The sequence below is a fragment of the Mixophyes fleayi genome, chromosome 3, assembly GCF_038048845.1.
Source record: "Mixophyes fleayi isolate aMixFle1 chromosome 3, aMixFle1.hap1, whole genome shotgun sequence".
Taxonomy (NCBI): Eukaryota; Metazoa; Chordata; class Amphibia; order Anura; family Limnodynastidae; genus Mixophyes; species Mixophyes fleayi.
The window spans coordinates 282865147-282887683 of record NC_134404.1 but is presented as its reverse complement, the minus strand read 5'-3'; the positions used below and the strand labels follow the sequence as shown (position 1 = coordinate 282887683).

The window sequence follows — 22537 nt, the reverse complement described above, 5'->3', positions numbered from 1 at the left end:
AATGACACTTGCCTAAGTTCAACCTCATGTCAACTAGCAAAGCACATGTTGAGATTACATTACAAGCTTACATAAAATATTCACATTGTCATACATGAATTCAACAGAAAATGACAATCAGTCATTAGATATACTGCATAATCATCACAGCTGCAAAGTGGCAAATTTTGTTTTTGGAGTGTGGAAAAAAGATGGAGAGAGTGGATGCTTCCAGTGTTTAGCTAGTAAACACTTAGCCACAGCTAGGATATGTGGAGCTAATATCAAAAGCAGGAACACCCATCGGTTCTTTTTTACCAGTGCCTCAAATAAGCTATTCAAGAATCTGTGGATTTTGTCCCAAAAGGGGGCTCTTACAGGGCACGACCACCAGATGTGTACCGGCGTGCCCCTTTGGCCACATTTTCACTGGGGTATAGTACAACCTATAGTATTCTTTGTATGAAGTTTCCTTGATTGTAGTTGAAATGGAGCTTTTGGCAATTCCCAGTCTCATGTTCTCCCAGGCCTCCTTGTCCGGTGGGTGACTATGGTCCCTCTCCCATTCTGCCTCATGTTGGTTTTCCTTGGGTATTATAGCCTTGAGCAGAATTCCATATATTTGGGATATCATTCCCTTACATGTGAGGCAGTGTCTGCAAATGTGTTCAAATGGGGTTAGGTCCCGGAGAGTATGGGTTTGTGGTAATGAATGCTGAATTTGGAAGTATTCAAATGGGCATGGCGTATGGAAGGAGGTCCTCTGTTTGGAAGTCAGCAAGGGACAGCCATCTGCCCTGCCCACAAACGTTTGTGGAAAATTTTATATCCATTTGAGTTGGCTTTTGCTTTTGAAGTTGGTCCCACAAGGAAGTTGGGTCAGGCAAGTTTAGTAAGCCATATTTGATGTCTAGCCAGTAGGTGTCCCCGGGGAGAGAGGGTGCGGGGAGGGCGCATACACTACTTGAGAGGTACGATGTCAGATAGCCTAAGTAGCTTCCGTTGTAACTTGGAACAAGCCCACAGTACATTTGAAATTTTAAGAAACTACCCTTTTTATTAAGCATGAACATAGGTGTCTTCTAGGTGACACATAGAAGGGGAGAGCTGAATATATCTTGCCATATCTTGCTGTATGTAAATATTACATCAATCAACATGTCTAGCATGCATGACATGTTAGTTAAACTTTGACGGTTAAATCTAATGTTATTTTCCATCTCTTCATTTAAGACATGTCAGCCAAACTACATTGCATTACTTCTCCATGTCTGCCAGAAACAAAAATGGGTCTGCAACTATTTGGAAGTTCAACACACTGGAGCATCTCATATTCCTCAGTAAGTTACGGTAGCAATGAATGGAAATGCTAACACTGTATGAAGTAAAGTGCTCATTCTTTATAGAGATTATTCCCATGATATCTGCAGTAATCAATTCACACTGCTTGGCTGCTCCTTGATCAAGCTTATATCTAGTTCTCTCCTAGCAGCTGCTGTTCATTAACTGATTTTTGTCTTCCATTGTAGTTTAACCCGAGTTAGGAGATTTTCTGCTTGTTTATTTTACTTTGACCACTATTATGGTTGCGAGTTACCTCTATCCAGTCTGTATTCATTTCTGCTATTTCTGTTTAGGCATTATCCCTTTTGGATGTTGTCACACCTCTATTTTGGAAGCGACATTTTATGTGTAAAAAGTATCAGATGTTTGCTGTTAATTCATGTCTCTAAAGTCAATGGCTCTTCTCTGTTACCACTACATCAAGGTCCATTAAACCTCTGTAACCTGTCACACATGACCTGCTGAATCCTATTGAAATAGCTTTTTGATATATGTTTACTATGATAAAAATAATGTTTCTGAGGTTTTGTAAGCAGCAGATATAACTCTAATATTAAACACAGGTGGCACACTAAACCTTTTATTTTTTATTTACTTCTGACCAATTTGTTTATTACAATGAGGGCTATCTACTGACATTTATCAAAGGTGCAAAAATGTGCACCTTTGAGTAAAGTTCAGAAATGACCTTCAATGACTGTTCTTGCTCACCAGCGTCTTATTATCCAATAAGCTGACTAGGCTGCAGCTTAGGGCGCAAGGTTTTTTGGGGAACAGCAAGTTTTTTTGGGGAACAACATTTTTTGGGTGGAAAAGTGTGACAAGGAGAGGTATGATGTGAAATTATTTTTTAAATATGAGAGAATAGTTCTCCAAAGTAAAAAGAAAACATGAAAGAAAAATGTAGTAATGCTTTAATCTTGATGTATTCCCATGGTAAAAGCTGAAGACAAGGAGTCATCCTTGGGCAGACGCTTGAGGATAAGCAAGTAGGAGAGACAAGGATGGCGACAGGCGCGGGCATCTCCGCCCCCTACGCCTTCACATCTTCACCCTCAGTAGCACTGGTTCATGCCTCCGTTCTGCTATACAGTTCTGATTTTAATGGAAATAAAATGATTAACCACGATTGATGTGACAGTTTTAAAAAGCCAAGTGAAGCACAGTTTGAAAACATGGGAACGTAAACATTGGCAGGGACAATTTTTGTTTCTACCTACCATGTATTATTCTGGCGTGCAAAGTGAGAGGCCCATAGCCTTAATCAGGCCCTGTTGCTCACTCTGTCCTGTTTCAGCGGCCTTTGCCTGTTCTATACTTTCCCTGTGACCTATTCTCACTCTGTCCTGTTCTTGTGAACTTTCCTTATTTCATCTTGTATTTATGACCTCCAGCCCTCTCCGCTACTACCTTCATTCTCACTGCCCTATTCCTGTCGCCTACACATACTGGGCCTGATTCATTAAGGTACACAAAACTAATGTATTGTGAGTTTTGTTTAAAAACACACATAATTTGGACACACATACGTCTGTATTCAAAAAGGAGCGAATCTGAAGAAACGTCTCTTGTTGAGTACAGGTGTAGGTATGCTCTGCTCTGACAGACAAGACATTGCAGGATATGTCCAATACATATGTGGAATATAATGTCCCAACAGAACTCACAGAAAGGAAAAAGAATATTGCGTTAGTGTCACATGTTAATAATATGGTCCCTCTGATGAAACTGCCCCCTTTAGAGGCGGAGAAATGCGTCAGCTGATATTAGTAGCAACTGACTGAAATACCCAGCTCCTCGTATACTAACAGCAAAGTGGATTTTTTGGCCTTTCCAATGCCTTTGTGGACTGTATAAATTTGGAGCGCTCCATTCAAATCAAGGTATAACATTGATTCCATTTCAGTGGAATTTTTCTTGCCTTCAAATTGTTGCCTAATTTGATGGACTATGTCATATTTTTCTAATGAATGGAATTCCTTATATATCCTAAATACTAGCTGTTGACAGTTTCTACATACTGATTGACCAGTCTTACTGACATTTGGAATATTTTTGGATTGCTTTATGTGTAATTGTTTTTGGACAATGTATTCTAACCACACAATCTACTAGGGGACTTTATTGACCTGTTTCTTTGAACAGCAATTGTATGGAACTTCTGTGGCCATTTGTATTTGCATATATAAGGGTTATTAATCAATTATAACCAGAAAATTATTGGTGCTGAGGAGTCAGGATTTATCAACAACTGCTTTTGAATGTGCCACATTTTGGGAATATACATTTTATTATATTATTTGTTTTGTGTTTTTATATATTTATTTTTATAAATTGTTTTACTCTTAATAAATATGAGAATTAATAATATTTCACCATAACCAGCGCTTCTCTACATTTTTGTTAGTTCTAGTAGACATCTGGCAGAAACAGTATCTGCTGTACGTTGTAGCAGCGGTTGGTGAAGTAATTTATTATATTTTACCCCTTAAGCGCCTAATTATCTTTTTTTTTTGTGCTTTTTAATAATATAGTCATTAATGACAAAAAATTAAAAAAAGGTGTCTTTTTCTCTCCCTCCCCCCCCCATTAAAATATACTTATCAGTATGTTGTTAATGTCTACTGTGCATAAAATGTATTGATACATTTGCCCTTTATTGCAAACACGTTCTAGCATGCATACGCGTCCGTCATCACTATCACTTGGCACCTACACCTGTCCTGTAGCTGGTTCAAGTGATACAGCTGAAAAACATGTACCTTAGAAATGCCCAAAGCTTGAATCGGGCACTGCTGCATGCGCTCAACCTTTGCACGTCCTTACTGTAAATTGACTGTCCATACGCCTATTCCTCTCCCCGTTCTGCCCCTGAAATCGTAGGTGACGTAAGGGTCCTTTGTGCTCGAAGATGAATTTGATGTTCTTGCGTTCACTGGGGTATGGTCTGGTTCTGGGCCTGCACAGAGAGATTTTACATAAAATACAGCACTTTTCAGCATTTACGTGCATTAATAAATCAGGTCCACTTTGTTTTCAATCTTTTTCCTACCCTGTCCTTAACATTCTTGTTATTTCTGTCCTTGCTTTTGTGTTCATGTACTCGTCAGACTATGGTCATTAAAATTGTTACCACTTTGGCCAGATACACAGCACAATCCACCTACTTAGAACATGGATTAACAGATGTCTGTGTCCAAATTGCACATTAATCCAACCATATGGCAATTAGCTAAGTGACCGGACATGTGGCTAAGTAAATGGATTAAGTTAAAGACAAACATTAGCCAGTATAGCTTTCAGTTGACTCTTATTTAAATTTGTTTGGGATATCATTCAGCAATAATTTACTAAATGTTTTATCTACCTTTTTTGTTTCTCATAACACCAACTTTGCAGGTTTACCTACAGAGTAAATATCGCTGATAGAAACTTTCCAGAAAGTAAAGAGAGAAGCACAAAAAAAGTTGCAAAAAAGGAGGCTGCTTTTCTTGCACTAAGAGAGCTCAGAGGAGAACTTCCAGGCATCATCCCTGTAAGATGTTTTTTCCATGTTGTGATTTATGATTTATAATACAGGGTAGTGCCATGTAATCAATTTTATGAAAAGTAAAGATATAAAATGTTTTTTTGTTCGTTTTATTCACTTGGAAATGCTGTGTACCCAGGCCGACTGTGCTTGTACAAGAGATTTCACACAGCAGTCCGTCTCCCCTTTGGCTTGTCCCAGAACTTCTATTGAAATTTGAAACATATAGAAGCCCAGTAAATGGCGAGTAATTGCGCTGTTTACCTACTAATAAGGATTTTGCAACTCTTTATGTTGAGCTAAAGAGTTATCAGATCAGTAACTCTGATGAGATTACCAGGGCTTTATCGTTATGTGTACAATGAATAACACCATATAAGACATATTATCAGAGCCAGTTTATTTGGCTATAACTAATAGGACAAATAGCAGTCACCCTAATCTCCCATCTGAAGTGTATTATTAGATGGGATTAATGTACACTTGTGAACAGAAAGGGAGTCATTTTTATGTAGCCACAATACTCCTATTGATATTGTGAAGTAGTAGAGCCTGTTTATATATCCTAGATATTGAATCTCTCTCGATATATATAATATAAACATTGATAAGGAAATACCTGCTTAGATATTGTCAAGTTAGCAGAGAACTATATTTGAGTATTCATCTCTGTAGGAACGCACACTATCTTTGAACTAAATCAATAATAGAGCGGCGTGCAATGGCAGTGTTCGACTGTATTTCTAACAGTTGCTCATACCTTCATCAATACACACATTATTTCCCTTTTTTAATATTTCGCTAATATTTGTAAGTTTTGACTAATAAAGGATTATATATTCTGAAAGTAATATTTTATAGTGTATTAATAAAGTTTAGAAGTTTTAATGTTTAGACTGTGAGTGCCCCATAAACACTTTTTTCCTTCTTCTCTTTTCCAATTTCAGTCAATTAATATGTACATGTGAGAGTGCACCTCTCCTCTGATGTTTATGAATGGTATAATTAATATAATAAATTACCTATTTGATACTGTATAAATATACAGTCTACCCGGTGCGATATATATTCTGTTCGAGATAAATTTAAAGTACACATACTTTTCATGAAAATGGTTACTTGTTTGAAAGCGTTTAGCTACTACTTACTTTATATTCACTTTCAGGAATTACCAAACGATTTCATAGATGATTCCTCGAGTCGCCTGTCTCTTCTGCCAAGGTATTATTTTTTTATATAATAATGCTTCAACACTGCATTTAGAAATTATGAGATTACTTCTTATCTTAATACATTCAATATAATTGTTTAAATTACAGAATTTCTTGGGGGAAAAAAAACATTATAGTACTATTTAAAATAGTAAATTCATATTAGTAAGACTCAACATTACAAATATTACTGAGGAATGTTGGTCAGAGATTTAAAGGTGCAACATTAGGTCAAAGATTGACTCTGTTACATATTGTGTATAGGACTTATCATAGCCCTTTATATTGCATATGGCTAGATTGAGGCCAACTCCAAATTCTATACAGGTGGCTTCATAAATTAATTTGGTGATGTCCAAACTTTATAAAGTACTGGACAGATATAATACTGTCAATAGAGTAGGTATACGTTTGCAGTATATCTTGGTTACCTGGAGGAGTCTGGGAAGGATAATTTATGCTAAAACATCTGTCCAGGAAATGCTTCTTTCAGGAGAGAACACAAATTGTACAATTTTGAATATTTGATCAATTATTTGATTGCAACAATGGGTTGATAATGTCAATCAAATTATCAAGTTAGAGCAATTGATATATTTACAGGCGGTATTCCCCAGAAAGTGGAAGTGATTTTTGGCATGATGGTTATGCCTTGGATGGTTCCATTGGAACCACTTGGGGCTCTGCGCTAAGGCCTACACAAGATGCTATAACTTGAAGCATTATTGTGGTTAGTGGGGAGTATGATATGACATCTTTAAGTAACAAGCTTTGTAAATACACAGAGTGTACTCTGAGCCTTACTGAATGCCTAGTGGAAATGGAGATTAATGAGTGGAAATGAAAAAATATGTGATCCAGAAGTGTCCAGCATACAGTATATGCAATGTTGTTTAGTTGAGGAAGTGTGTTTTGTTTTTTGTTTTTTTACGGTATGTATGAATTGAACATTCAAATATAAATATTGTTAGAAAAGACATTGGTGTTTTTTTTGTTTTGTTTATGTCTTTTCTTTCATTGAACATGTTTTCAATATATAGTTGTAATTTAACAGAAGGAAAGACTAAAAACTTTGAGGCCTAATGTTGTTTGTGTTCACTTACTTTCCTGCAGTTCTGGTGGAATTGGTCTCAATACACAGCCTACTGAAAGTGGACTTGCCAGCTCTGCAACCACTGATACTGCACAAGTATGTAAATAGATTTCACTGCACATGTTTTATTCAATGGTTTTCACTGACAGGTCTAACAGTTGAATTGCCTAAAGTTGCAATGTAGTTGTTGCAAATTACAAATGATTTAGGTTTATATTTTTTAGACTTTCGGTTAAACATTTGAACAATTTGTCTCTTTTGCACATGTTGAAAGTGCAGTAAATAAGTCCTAAGGACACCTTTACAAAACCAATGAAAGGAAAAATAAACCTAAAAAAAATTGTAAACTAATACTTTGGTGCTACGTTACCAGATGTTGCAGTGTACTGTAGTGGCCATCTTTTACTGAATTACTGTGCAGAGGGAAAATATATTTTCCAAGTGCTCAACTATATATATATATATATATATATATATATATATATATATATATATATATATATATATATATATATATATATATATATTACACTTTTAAATTCTATAATTAAATGCTAGTGATTTTTATTAGTAACTCTTTTATATAATGCACACTGTATGCATCACATGTAAGTGCTGGTCCTTTAAGTGATACTTTCATAGTGGAGAAAATTATGAAATAGATTTTTGCTTACTTTTAAATTTGTCCCTATATGAGTCTACATTAATATTATAAAATGTCCTTTTAATTGTGTTTAGGTTTCATCTAACTCTTCATGTCTGTCACTCACACAGCCAGAGAGGTAGGTTCTCATTTGTTCATTTGAAAATACAAAATGAAACAATGTAAAACAATAAAATGTTTTTATTTCTCTGCCATTAACTAATTCTCATGTAGTTTGACATTACTGTGTGATGAGAGCAAATGAAGTACTATAGGGGAATAAAAACAAAATAAGGGCAGTTTTAAGCTACTACAGTGTAGTCTATGTTCATGCCAACCACTGTGCTTGCCACTTTCTAGTCCAGAGGTTACATAGCCATTTAAACTGCCATGGCAGCATCCAGTTGAGAAATGAGATGGGCCAAGCAATGAATTTTTCCACCTACAGTCTGTGTATATAAGCACCCATCCAGTAGGAGGTAAACACTTAGTTTAACGGAAATTGTTCTTCCCTCCAGTTACACGCGTTTGTTTTGCCACTTTTGGGAGTCTTGGTTTAGTTCAAACTAGATGCAGGTGTCATTGGAAGTGAACTTAAATGCTATGAACCGAATGGCCAATTTTGCTGCACCATCCCCTTCCATTGTCTCAGAGGTCTATGGTCCCAACCTCAGCCTCATCCCATATATGAAGTGTATAAAATAAAAAAAATATATTATTTTAGGAATTGAAAGGACAATACATTATTTGGCAGGCAAGCATACATAAGAAAATATACTTATATGTGCTAACTGGTTGAAACCTGGATTACCCTGCTGCCCTAGGCCTGGGCCTATGTCACCTTTGAACAGTCCAGGCCTATATGTCCTGGAGGTAGCTTCTCAAAGCTATAAATTAAAGTTCTCCTACCCATCACTCCACCAATGTTTCATGTTCATCCTCTTTGGCTGAAGCTGCCCCATTCAGATTTTGGCATTATTTCTATGTTTTCTGGTATGGCCATGGTAGGTCTGTTCTACAATTGAGTGCTTTTTAATGATGGTAATAGTCATTAAAAGATTGGAATAGATAGCATTCTGGACAGATTAAGCCAATTGTAAAAATATCAGGTATAGTGGCTCCACAGGTTCTGACACATAAATTGATTAATGGTCAGTAATGTACATGTTTTGATACATAATAATGCTCATTAGTGGGCTAAAAGATCACTGTACTTCAAAATTAAAATAATCATATATAACCATGAAGGTAAAATACATTTCTAGCTCTGTTTAAAAGTAAAGTATTAGCGTCCTTCTCCCTGCTGAAGCATCTCCCACATTATTTAGTCTGTGTCCTAACAAGGTTTTGTACAGGTCATAAAGTTAAGACTACAGTCATTTGAGTTGCTGTGATGTCACTGCCCATGTAAATGAATCCACTAATTTACACCATACATTTTGCAAAGTCAGTGTGCCAAGCTGTCAGTCACTTTCTGTCTGTGTTAGAGAAGTTTCTCCCTCCTTACCTGACAACCTGCTGCAGAGAAATAAAGCATGGTGGATATATTCAGTTAAAGGATAATTCCATCCAAAACAATTCAGTTTTAGGTGGAATATATGAAGTAAACTCCAGTCCCCAAAGGTAACTACCTATTGGGTGTGTCCCCGATGTCCTGCTCAGTTTCACTAGCTTATTATAATCATCATCGTTTATTTATAGGGCGCCACATACTCCTTAGGGTTGGGCAATCCTCATACAAACATGACATACATGAGTGCCGTAAGGAAGATCAGACGCATTACAGTTAAACATTCTAACATATGTATGAAGACCGTTATACAAGGTTGCAATGTCTAGTTCAAATAGAGAATAGGCATTATGCAAACTATACAGATACTGGCAAGAAGACCTCACTTGTGCATGAACAAACAGCAAAGCACTCATAAAAGTTTCAGCAAAAGACCTGGCAAGGGATGTAGGAGGTAGACGGACAGTGGACGAACATGAGACAGGTAGAGAGGATCCTGTCCGTGAGAACTTGTATTATGCGGAGAGGCAGGTGCACGAAAAATGTTGGGCGACCCTTCAAATAGTCTCAACTGCAGATTCCAGTGGACTAATGGTAGAAACACAGTTAGGCTTGGACTCAAGTCTTTCCTCATTATCCTAACTTAGCTATATGATCTGTGTGTGCTGTTGGCATTGCCTCGAGCTGGCTACTAGACTCTAGTACTGTGGGTATGCTGGTTTCGAGGCACAATCATTGTTTTCCTTTCATTCCTCCATGGCAGCCTTTACAGTGGGTTTGTTTCTGTTTTGTTTAGCTATAGACAGTTTAAATAACAACAACCGCCTCAGCTATATACTGGTGGTTGTTGGGACATTGGGAGTGCCTCTTACATGCTGTACGATCAACCTTTATGCGGTAGAGATTACCTGGGAACCTTTCTACAAGCGGCTGATGGAAGGAGACATGCTGTGTATCTTCTGAAATCTGTTAGAAGTGCCAACAAACCCAGGGGCACAAAAAAAGGGTGGGGGGAACAGTATTTTGTTGCTTTACCGTGGCCCGAAATTCCCCTTTTTTTTAACCAACACAGTGTTTTATCATATTATTTTACTTTTTAACGTGTTAGTCTGTATGACTAAAGCACTTTTTGCTATTTGAAAACATTACACATGAAAATTATTTTTTGTTTGCTGTCTTTTGGGAATATGTCCAATAAGAGGCTATCTTCTTTATTTGCGATTTTGTAATAATGAAACATGAGATAGAAAGATTTTTTTTATAAAGACTTGCAAGTGGATTTTGAGTTCCTGTGCGTTCATATATAGACATATACGCAGTGTGCTATTTGTTACAATATTACACTATGTTGGCGTTTTCCATTTTCTTTGAGGATATATAACAAGAATATAATGAGATTATTTGTACCTTGTTAAAGAGTGAAGAAGAGCTCTTCAGAGTAAACAGTGGTTCCTGCAAAGCACTGTGGGTAATTAACTGTTATGTGGTCACTGAACTATGCTGTGGGTATTGTTACTTTTATCATTTCTTTTCCAAATGGTTCTTATTAAATGTGAACCATTCAAAAAAATTCAGATTACTGACCGTCTCCTTGTCCTCAGGTTGCAAAAAAGCCTGTTTGGCTCCTCTATTGCAGGTCTACAAACGTATTTCAGAGGCATCACTTAATCTATCACTCTGCTGAAAAAAAAGATGGCATGGGTCACGGTATCATCTGATGCTAGAAACAAGTGTGAGCATAAGGAGCGCACAGCATTGTTTTTTTAAAGCTTGTACACAATGGCTTTCATCCTGCTCCAGTGGTAGGTTTGGCCTGAGCTGTGTTCTCCGCTTGTTGAACGCAGCTTAGCAGCCACCAATAACAGGGTTCATTGATATACTATGAAAAATGCACAGTGAAAGTTGGACAGACCTGGACACGGGACGGTAGGACATTTTACGCTTATGTCCATCGAGCATTCCAGAATTGACCGGTTTTGTGATTAGGACACAGAGGCTTAGGCTTAGGATGAAAAAATTGCTAAGGTGGCAAGCTGGCATCATCAGCTTACCATACATATCTTATTAGCAGAAGAGATCTTTTAAAATAAAATAAAAAACCTTTATTTTCTTTAATTTTTTTTATCCATGAACTACTTCTTTTTTGTTTTTTATTAGTGGAGCTGAAAGTCCCAATTTGCAGTCGGCTTGCATATGCTTTATCCAAAAAACACAAAACAACAGATAATTAGGAGCTAACGGGTAAAATATCATAAAACACTTCACCAACCGCTGCTACAACATACAGCAGGTACTGTTTCTGCCAGATATGTACAAAAACTAACAAAAATGTAGAGGAGCGCTGGTTATAGTGAAACATTGTTAATTCTCATATTTATTAAGAATAAAACTATATATATATATATATATATATATATATATATACAGATAATAATATAATAGAATGTATATTTCCTGATTGTGACAAAATTGAAAGATAGTTGTTGATAAATTCTGACTCCTCAGCATCAATACTTTGCCGGTTATAATTGATTAATAACCCTTATATATGCAAATACAAATGGCCACAGAAGTTGCATACATAATTTGTAAGAATTTTATTCTTAATAAATATGAGAATTAATAATATTACACTGTAACCAGCGCTTCTCTACATTTTTGTTGGCTTACGTATACGTATATTGCCAGACACTGGCTGGGTGATACTGAACTGGCTCGGTGAGATTTTTGGGGGATAAATTGTCGTGATAAAAGATTTTTTTCATTGTTACAAGAAAAAAAAAATCATCCCTATTGCCACTTTATCATTTGAGATGAAAAAGTAAATAAAAAAATTACTGGACTCTGAAATAACCAGAATATTAAGTATATATATTTTTTTTAATGATTAAATTTTTGTTACTTTCCCAGAGGCTACAGTGGTAGGAGACAAATAAGTTTATAGAAGAGAATCCCTGTTAATATATATATAGTCACTGGGGTTCTGAGCGTGGTTTGGAGGGTATTAATGCTCATGGGAGGGGTAGTGGAGAAGTTTAAACGTAAAGATATCAGTGAAAGCTGGCTGGTTGGAAGCTGATTGGAGTTCTAGATCCCATCTGATATCAAAATCAGTTCGTGGTACCCAGCTCCATGGCAATATGTCTAAGTTACAGCTTTGATAGCTGAGGATTCACAAGCAATATCTAAGAAAATGTTGGCACAAATCTCTGAGGGGAGAACAATGGACCTCATCTAAAATTAGGCGCCAAGTTAAAATATGTTGAACTGCAGGGTTGGTGGGGTAAATTTAAAATGTTCCAACAGATTTTGAGTTGGGAGGGGTCATGTTCTGGCTGACCTTGTATAGTACGTGGTCACGCCCCATATAACCACAAATGTCGGAACACAATCACACAGGTGGACAGGACCCACAAGGTTAGCATGCTACTCTCCTGACATAGTCTGTGCTGCTGTGAACATTCCAATACTCTGATTGGCTGCAGGTTCTTCTAACCCCGCCCACTTCAAAACTAGGTATATGTAGACATACAAGAGATGAAAATTAATACAACAGGCTGCATCACCAAGAGCCAGGCCTCAAGAAAGGGGGGTGATATTAAGTCTCGAAAAGCGTTTGGGACATAACTTCCAAGCCGGACGCTCTTCAGTACGAGACCTCCACAATTGTACTAATTGGGGAGTAGAGTCTTTCTGTTAAATTAATAATCCTGACCTTGCCCAGATATTTAGTTTTACGCTTTGTTGCATTTTCTTAGTTGGTAAAAGTAAAGTATTAACACTCTTATTATGAAAGTATTCTTAATTTGCAGCATTTTTTCCACACCTGCCTAAAACTTTTGCACAGTATTGTGTGTGTGTGTGGGTGTATATGTGTGTATATGTATATGTGTGTGTATGTGTATATATATATGTATGTGTATATATATATATATATATATATATATATATATATATATATATATATATATAATATAGTATAAAATATAGTCACAAATATAGATTTTATACAAACTCTTGAATGAGTTTCTCATTCATACTGTGTCTCCAAGTTGTGTAGAAGTTAAAATGATGTTGTTGTTCCATTTAAAGCATTGCAGGAGATGTTGTCCCATTAAAAACTAAAAAATAGGCTGGACACCTCCTTCTCTCTCCTATACTTGTTGGTAATGGCTTACACTTGGGCATTATCTTCTGTATGGTTGAAATGGGACGTATAGAACCACGGTTGTTAATAATATAAATATGTGATATTTTGTTTTCTTTTGATTAGTATTGTTAGAACATAGAAGATTACCAGAGTAGGATATGTGTTTTTCTTTTTCTTTTCTTTTTTTTCAGTCTCTGTTCTGTACTGTTTTAAAATGCTTAATAAAAATATTTAATTTAAAAATAAAATAAGAATAATAATAAAAAATAACTGCTTATGTTTTCCTAGCTCTCTTAGTGCTTTTATCGACATCACCCAACTTGATGCAGGAGCATTTGGGAAAGTGCTGAAAGCACAGAAAATACTGGATGAGAAGTACTATGCTGTAAAAATAATACATCTACGAGACAAGTATGTATTGTGCATCTTATGTAAAGTATATTCAGGTGTTTGTCCTTTACTTCCCTGACTATTGACCTTCTTTCAATAGTCAGGGATGTGTTGCTTGCTGAGAGAGCTGAGCTATGTATCTGGCCAGGCTGGTTGTGCCAGATCGTTTGCAGAACACCCCGGGCACCCGCTGCAATTGACCCTCAGACTGGCAGGCCACGCAAACCACTTGACTGTTCCAGATGCAATTTGGAATGATCATTTAAACAGGCAAATAATTTTACTGATGTCAAGCTCGCCTTAGCCCTGGAAGTATCTGTAAAATCCTAGATCGAGGAAGTCTAAGGACACTAATCCACTCAGAATACCACCCCACAACCTAATAATAAACCATTGACCATAAGGGTGGGATCTCAGTGTCCCCCAAATGGAATCAGAGAAACTGATTTAACATAAATACAAAAAATAGTTTGAAGGATAACTTGCCTTCTGAAGGGTTCTACTTCGAGTCATGATGGGCGTGAACATGGGTTGTATTCTGGTGCTTGTGAGGCCTTTGTGCTGAGGAAGATTCTAGCAACTTCTCAAGTGAGGAAGACACTAACGCCAATCCCATAACTGATTTTTCCAAACACTTTGCCCAAGGTAGCTCAAATTGGGGCACCATTGCTGAACCTGTCGAAAATTGGGTAATGGCCTACTGAAAGAGAGCATTAAAGGGAGAGCCAGCAGCCCAAACTGAGGAAACAGAGATAGGAATTTTACTTGTCTCCTTAGGCCCTTGAAGCGAACTGTGTAAGCTCTGCGATGGATTGAGCCAGGGATCTTGGCCAAGCCAGCTCTACCATCTCACCTGTGTAGCCCTCAGATATGCCCAGAACAGGTCCTTTGCTTTGCAAGCTGCACACCAACAACTTAGGTTCCTGACATCCTTTAGGCAATTATGCTTGTCGCCTGGAACTGGTGATATCCTGGATTTGGAACTGGTCCCCTTTTCAGAGACACAGCGCAGAGTAACTGTCTTGAGATGAAATTTCTGGAGAGCAGAAGCACGTCAGTCATGCACTCTCCAGTCTTAGCAGCATAAATTGGGATGTTTCACTCTTTGTGACAGGAATGAATGAGAGTGATTACTGGAGGCCATTTCCTTTAGTGTGGTAAAGCCCGCCAAGGAGGAGATGCCAACAGTCTGGATATGCTTTTCCCCCCAGGTCCACTTCGATGAGGATTACCTGTCCATAGGACCAGTCCCCAGTAAACCCCTCTGTCTCTAGCGGCATCAGCCCTATTCAGAGAGGTGCCATCCGACCTAAATCCCAAGTTCTGCAGTGTTAAACATACTGGAGCCGTTAAAAACATCTCATGTCTTGTGGCCCTGTAGCACAGCCACCATTTTAAAACCAGCATAATTTTGCTTTAGTGAATTTGGGACTCTCCATCACTGTTTCACATCACAGTGAGGAGAACTCCCTTTTGGTGGTCTCCCCGGACAGTGCTAGGAACATGAGAGAGGTGTCCTGAAAGTGTTGGCTCCTCCTCCTCCCAATGTGAGTGACAGACTCCCACAAGGGAGTTAGTACAAGCTGTAGTAGGAGCTCTAAAATTTTAATCCAGTAGATATAAATAAAGGCAATAAAATAATTCTTTAAAGTGACTGCCAAACTCCTTGGGCACTTAAATTGGCTATAGACCGCTTGTGTTGGCTATAAGGGGAGGAGCTTCAGATTCTTTGTAGTTAATTGCCTAGCTTCTGCACCAGCCTCTATACCTCATGGTGTTCAGTGTTCTCCAATAAGAAAGAGAAAAGCATCTTTGTACTGCTTGTCCTAAGTTATTTAAAAAAAAAAAAAATTATATTGATTTTTACAAGGCACAAAGGTGAAAATCAATATGTCTACGGATACATAGGTACAGGTGTATTTCACAGTCATAAAAAAGTTAAAAACACAAGGTCAGATTCTAAACAGAGGAATTGAACCCATGCATACCAAAGGGTATCTATATGCCATGTTTTTCAGGGGAAGATATATAATGGGGCGGAGGGTTTTGGGGGGCAGGGATCAGGGTGTGGGAAGGTTATTTAGACAAAATGTGAGTGCGGGAGAATAATGTCGGCCAGCGATGAATCACTAACGTTGTGAGGGCGGGTGGGGAGAGTTTAGTAAGTGGGAATATGTTGTGGTTAAAGGAGGGGCAGCTCTGTAGCAATTGGTCCATGGCGACCAAACAGCCTGGAAAGCAGTAGGGGTGTCATGAGGTGTGGTTGTTATGCTCTCCATACGATACGTGGCCCTCACGCTCTGAATAGTTCTGGAGATAGTGGGTGAGGCGATGTTATGCCAGTTGCCGGCTATGAGGCATGTTGCCGCATTTACTATGTGTCGGATCAATTTTTGTGAATTGCGAGGGGTATCAGGGATGGGCCTGGGTAACAGTGTGTATAATATAGATGATATGCATTCTAAATATTTCTAAATGTTTATCCTACCTAATGTTTTACAAATATAATAACTTTTCATTTATTATTACAATATTTATGATTGTTTTGCTAGCATTTAAACTAACATGAAGTATTCTTTGTTTTTATCTAGAAAATATGTACAAGAAGTGAAAGCTTTAGCTCGCCTTGAACATAAAAACATTGTGCGATACTTTAATGCATGGTGGGGACAGGATTGTTTCTCAGACAGCAGCGAGAGTGGTGGTAGTTTAAGGTAACCCTTCATTTTTTTTTTCTTTTAAATCCTTTGATGAAATAAGATACCCTATATATTATTTGCACATCATTCAGATAAATAGACATCAGATTTATTTTAAATTTATTTGTATGATACATTGATTTATCTGAAGCCATGTTTTTGTTGTTTTTTTATTATGTTGAATATATGCTGTAGATATTCTTATTGCTAATATATTTATTGTATATTTGTACATTGCATAATATTTTGAGAGGCATAGCTTTTAGGTATTCAACTGAATTGCCATATGCCAAAATACTTACACCCCCCCATCATATCCTCCTGTCTGGTATACACATCTGTATGCCACAGAAAATTGTTATTTGTAAAATGAAAGGTAAATATGGTAGGTGGAGGGTGGTATTTGAAAACAAATAACTTAACCCCGTCTCGCAATACAACTTCAATGCCACAGATTAAAATATGTAATAATGGAGGTGGGGTGATAACATTGCTAAATGGGTCTGATTTCCCCAAGCCCCCTCCCTAAATCTATTGGCCTTGACTGACAGTGAGCTTTTGATTGGTTTCTGGCAGTTGGTTCTCTGTATGTGTGTGTTTTATTGTATGGACATTGAGGTGTCAAAGCAAATTAATTAAAGATTCTCCATAATTAAGAGATTGTGATTAACATAAGATTTGTATGTTTTTGTCAAAAGCTTATTTTCCACATATACAGAGCATTGATGGGACCTGGAATTTGGCAAATTCTCTGTTTGATCCATACCATTTGTCACTTTGTGATCATTTTGCTTTTAAATTAGGGATGTGCACCGGCGACTTTTGAGTTCTCGTGTTTTGTGTTTTGGATCCGGATTTTCGTTATTTTTGGGGTTCGGATTTGTCTCGCAAAACACTTGACGAAAGGTCTCGGTTCGGATTTAAGGTTTTGGATTCGGATTTTTTTTGAAAAAAACATAAAAAGTTTAAAAATCAAGTTTTTGGGCTTATTTTCACTCCTAGGCTATTATTAACCTCAATAACATTCAATAACAAGCATTTCCACTAATTTACAGTGTATTCTGAACACCTCACAATATAGTTATTAGTCCAAAACGTTGCAACAAGGTATCTTTCTGGACTGCGTAGAGGAGTGGGTCACCACAATATATATTAAAAACCCTGAACTTTTATGATTCGCACCAATAAATGTACCTGGACTGCGTAGAGGAGTGGGTCACCACAATATATATTAAAAACCCTGAACTTTTATGAATCGCACCAATAAATGTACCTGGACTGCGTAGAGGAGTGGGTCACCACAATATATTAAAAACCCTGAACTTTTATGAATCGCACCAATAAATGTACCTGGACTGCGTAGAGGAGTGGGTCACCACAATATATATTAAAAACCCTGAACTTTTATGAATCGCACCAATAAATGTACCTGGACTGCGTAGAGGAGGGGGTCACCACAATATATTAAAAACCCTGAACTTTTATGAATCGCACCAATGAATGTACCTGGACTGCGTAGAGGAGTGGGTCACCACAATATATATAATAAGAAAACCATCAACTTGTTTGATTCGCACCAATAAATGTACCTGGACTGCGTAGAGGAGTGGGTCACCACAATATATTAAAAACCCTGAACTTTTATGAATCGCACCAATAAATGTACCTGGACTGCGTAGAGGAGTGGGTCACCACAATATATTAAAAACCCTGAACTTTTATGAATCGCACCAATAAATGTACCTGGACTGCGTAGAGGAGTGGGTCACCACAATATATTAAAAACCCTGAACTTTTATGAATCGCACCAATAAATGTACCTGGACTGCGTAGAGGAGTGGGTCACCACAATATATTAAAAACCCTGAACTTTTATGAATCGCACCAATAAATGTACCTGGACTGCGTAGAGGAGTGGGTCACCACAATATATATAATAAGAAAACCATCAACTTGTTTGATTCGCACCAATAAATGTACCTGGACTGCGTAGAGGAGTGGGTCACCACAATATATTAAAAACCCTGAACTTTTATGAATCGCACCAATAAATGTACCTGGACTGCGTAGAGGAGTGGGTCACCACAATATATATAATAAGAAAACCATCAACTTGTTTGATTCGCACCAATAAATGTACCTGGACTGCGTAGAGGAGTGGGTCACCACAATATATTAAAAACCCTGAACTTTTATGAATCGCACCAATAAATGTACCTGGACTGCGTAGAGGAGTGGGTCACCACAATATATATAATAAGAAAACCATCAACTTGTTTGATTCGCACCAATAAATGTACCTGGACTGCGTAGAGGAGTGGGTCACCACAATATATTAAAAACCCTGAACTTTTATGAATCGCACCAATAAATGTACCTGGACTGCCTAGAGGAGTGGGCACTGGGCACCACAATAAAATATATAAAAAACCTTCAACAGGTCTGCATTACACTACACATACGGCTGCTCCTCCATCCTCTCCATCATATACATGTTGGAGTTTTAGCGTGTGACAACCTCTTGTTTTTGATAATGTCAGTGCATTTTGAATATTTTTCAATTTGCCCCACACCACTGAATGTACTTTATCTATGATACGCATCTATCTATCTTGACTGCGTAGTGGGGTGGCCCCGGTACCCAATTTGATACCGGGGCCACAATAAAATAAATACACCCTCCACGTGTCAGAATTCCACCAAACAAGTATCTGGACTGCGTAGTGGGGTGGCCCCGGTACCCAATTTGATACCGGGGCCACAATAAAATAAATACACCCTCCACGTGTCAGAATTCCACCAAACAAGTATCTGGACTGCGTAGTGGGGTGGCCCCGGTACCCAATTTGATACCGGGGCCACAATACCTCCTCCAAACATGGTACAGACAATTCGTCATTGAGATCCCATCAAGTATGTTAAAGACAGACAGGGTCCATGTGTTATTGGTTGACTTTGTAAACCAAAAAACTGTCCCTGTTGCACATAGTCGTGCAATGAAGACTGACTTTTTCATTTAAAGGCACCATCTTTCAAGTGTAGTGTTTGTAAGTCTAAGTCATATTATACTTTTGGTAAAATTGGTTTATTTTGTTCCTCTTTATGGTAACTACTAATAGAATTAAAGTATTAAATAGAAGCGGCAGTTCCTCTTTATGGTAATTAGTAATAGAATTAAAGTATTAAATAGAATTAAAGTATGAAATAGAATTAAAGTATTAAATAGAATTAAAGTATGAAATAGAATTAAAGTATTAAATAGAATTAAAGTATGAAATAGAATTAAAGTATTAAATAGAAGCGGCAGTTCCTCTTTATGGTAATTAGTAATAGAATTAAAGTATTAAATAGAATTAAAGTATGAAATAGAATTAAAGTATTAAATAGAATTAAAGTATGAAATAGAATTAAAGTATTAAATAGAATTAAAGTATGAAATAGAGTGGTATAGAGTTGTAGTGTGGTATAGATAGAGTGGTCCCCACAATATAATAATAAAACCCTCAACTGGTCTGAATTCCACCAAACAAGTATCTGGACTGCGTAGTGTGGTGGCCCCGGTACACAATTTGGTACCGAGGCCACAATATAATTAAAAAATTGGGCATCAACTGTCACCGTTGTTTAATATCTGATACACCTAAATATGGACTGCACAGTGGAGTGGCCCCGGTAGTAAATTTGGTGCCGGGGCCACAATACCTCCTCCAACTTCCAAGTGTAGTGTTTATAAAGACAGACAGCGTCGAAGTGTTATTAGTTGGCTTTCTTAACCCTAAAATTGTCCCTGTTGCAAATATTCGTGCAATGGACAGTTACTTTTTTATTGAAAGACTCAAGCTTTCAAGTGTAGTGTTTATAAAATATAAACAACAATACAGTAGTTTTAGAGCACGTCAAAAACTCTTGTTTTAAATTATGACACGGCATTTTACTTTTGGTTTAATTTCTTGAATTTTTTAAAATTTGGTTTTACTTTTTGAACATGGCAAACGACTGTTGATTGGTCATATAATGCCAAAAAAAAAGTTCCAAGATGGAATTGTCCTTGGGCCCTCACACCCACCCTTATGTTGTTGAAATAGGACATGCACACTTTAACAAACCAATCATTTCAGCGACAGGGCCTACCAAACAACTTTGGCTGAAATGATTGGTTTGTTTGGGCCCCCACACCAAAAAAGCTATTCATCTCTCCCTGTACAGACTAAACAGGCTCTACTGAGGCAAGATGTCGTCCTCATCCTCAACCTCTGATTCCTCTCCCCCTACAGTGTGTACTTCCTCCTCATCATACATTATCAATTCGTCCCCGCTGGACTCCACAACCACAGGTCCCTCTGTAGTATCTGGAGGGCAGTGCTGTACTTCATTGAGGAATTGATTATTCATTTTTATAAACATCATTTTTTCAACGTTGTGAGGAAGCAACCTCCTTCACCGCTCACTGACCAGGTTCCCCGCTGCACTAAAAACTCTTTCCGAGTACACACTGGAAGGGGGACAACTCAGGTAAAATAGAGCCAGTTTGTACAGGGGCTTCCAAACTGCCTTTTTTTCCTGCCAGTAACAATATGGACTGTCTGACATGTCTACTTGGATGGTGTCAGCAAAGTAATCATCCACAATTTTTTCTATTGTGACAGCATCCAATGCAGCGAGAGTAGACATGTCTGCAATGGTTGGCAGGTCCTTCAGTCCGGACCAGATGTTATCAGCATCCCCGCCAGTGCCTCTTTTGGGAAAACTGAGCTTTTTCCTCGCAGCCATAGATGTGGAAGAAAATGAGGGTGGAGCTGTTGGCATGTCACGGTCCTCTTCAGAGGACAATCTCCTGACCAGCAGGTCTTTGCACCGCTGTAGACTTGTGTCCGCCGGAAACAGAGACACAACATACGCTTTAAACCGAGGATCGAGCACCGTGGCCAGAATGTATTCCTCTGACTTTAAAAGATTGACCACCCTCGGATCCTGGCAAAGCGTACGAAGGGCTACATCCACAAGAGCTACATGCTTGGTGTAATCGCAATGGCTTACCAGCTCCTCCCTCACTTTCTCCAGCTGCTTCTGCAACAGCCTGATCAGGGGAATGACCTGACTCAAGCTGGCAGTGTCGGAACTGACTTCTCGTGTGGCAAGTTCAAATGGCTGCAGAACCTTGCACAACACGGAAATCAGTCTCCACTGCGCTTGACTGAGGCGCATCCCCACTCCTTTGCCTATGTCGTAGGTGGCTGTGTAGGCCTGAATGGCCTTTTGCTGCTCCTCCATCCTCTGCAGCATATAGAGGGTGGAGTTCCAGCGCGTCACAACCTCTTGTTTGAGGTGATGGCAGGGCAGGTTCATGCTTTTTTGATGTGCCTCTAGTCTGCGGTAGGCACTGGCTGAATGCCGAAAGTGTCCAGCAATTTTGCGCGCCACCGCAAGCATCTCCTGCACACCCCTGTCACTCTTGAGGTAATGCTGCACCACCAAATTAATGGTGTGGGCAAAACATGGGACGTGCTGGAAATTGCCCATATTTAATGCCCGCACAATGTTACTGGCATTGTCTGACACCACAAATCCCCATGAGAGTCTAAGTGGGGTAAGCCACTGGGAGATAATTTCCCTCATTTTCTCTAATATGTTGTCAGCGTTGTGCCTCTTATTAAAGCCTGTAATACACAATGTTGCCTGCCTTTGCATGAGCAGCCATTTTGTAGATGCTGCTACTGATGCAGCTGTTGCTGTTGCTGCGGAAGGGGATGCATCTACCCAGTGGGCTGTCACAGTCATATAGTCCTTCGTTTGCCCAGAACCACTTGTCCACATGTCCGTGGTTAAGTGGACAGTGGGTACAACCGCATTTTTAAGAGCACTGAGGACACTTGATCGTACTTCTCTGTACATTTTTGGTATCGCCTGCCTAGTGAAGTGGAATCTCGAGGGGATTTGGTACCGGGGACACAATACCTCCATCAACCCTCTAAATCCCACTCCACTGATG

The 22537-nt window shown here is 38.3% G+C and overlaps 1 protein-coding gene across 1 annotated transcript in view; it reads left to right on the top strand.

Moving 5' to 3' along the window:
- LOC142144604 (interferon-induced, double-stranded RNA-activated protein kinase-like) overlaps positions 1–22537 on the top strand; it is a 58893-nt gene that overhangs the window by 19341 nt on the left and 17015 nt on the right. The window contains exons 8-14 of the mRNA XM_075203682.1: positions 1213–1319; positions 4723–4858; positions 6018–6073; positions 7177–7252; positions 7895–7938; positions 13748–13870; positions 16441–16563. Of these exons, the coding sequence (XP_075059783.1) occupies positions 1213–1319; positions 4723–4858; positions 6018–6073; positions 7177–7252; positions 7895–7938; positions 13748–13870; positions 16441–16563 (665 nt within the window). The remainder of the gene's footprint in view (positions 1–1212; positions 1320–4722; positions 4859–6017; positions 6074–7176; positions 7253–7894; positions 7939–13747; positions 13871–16440; positions 16564–22537) is intronic.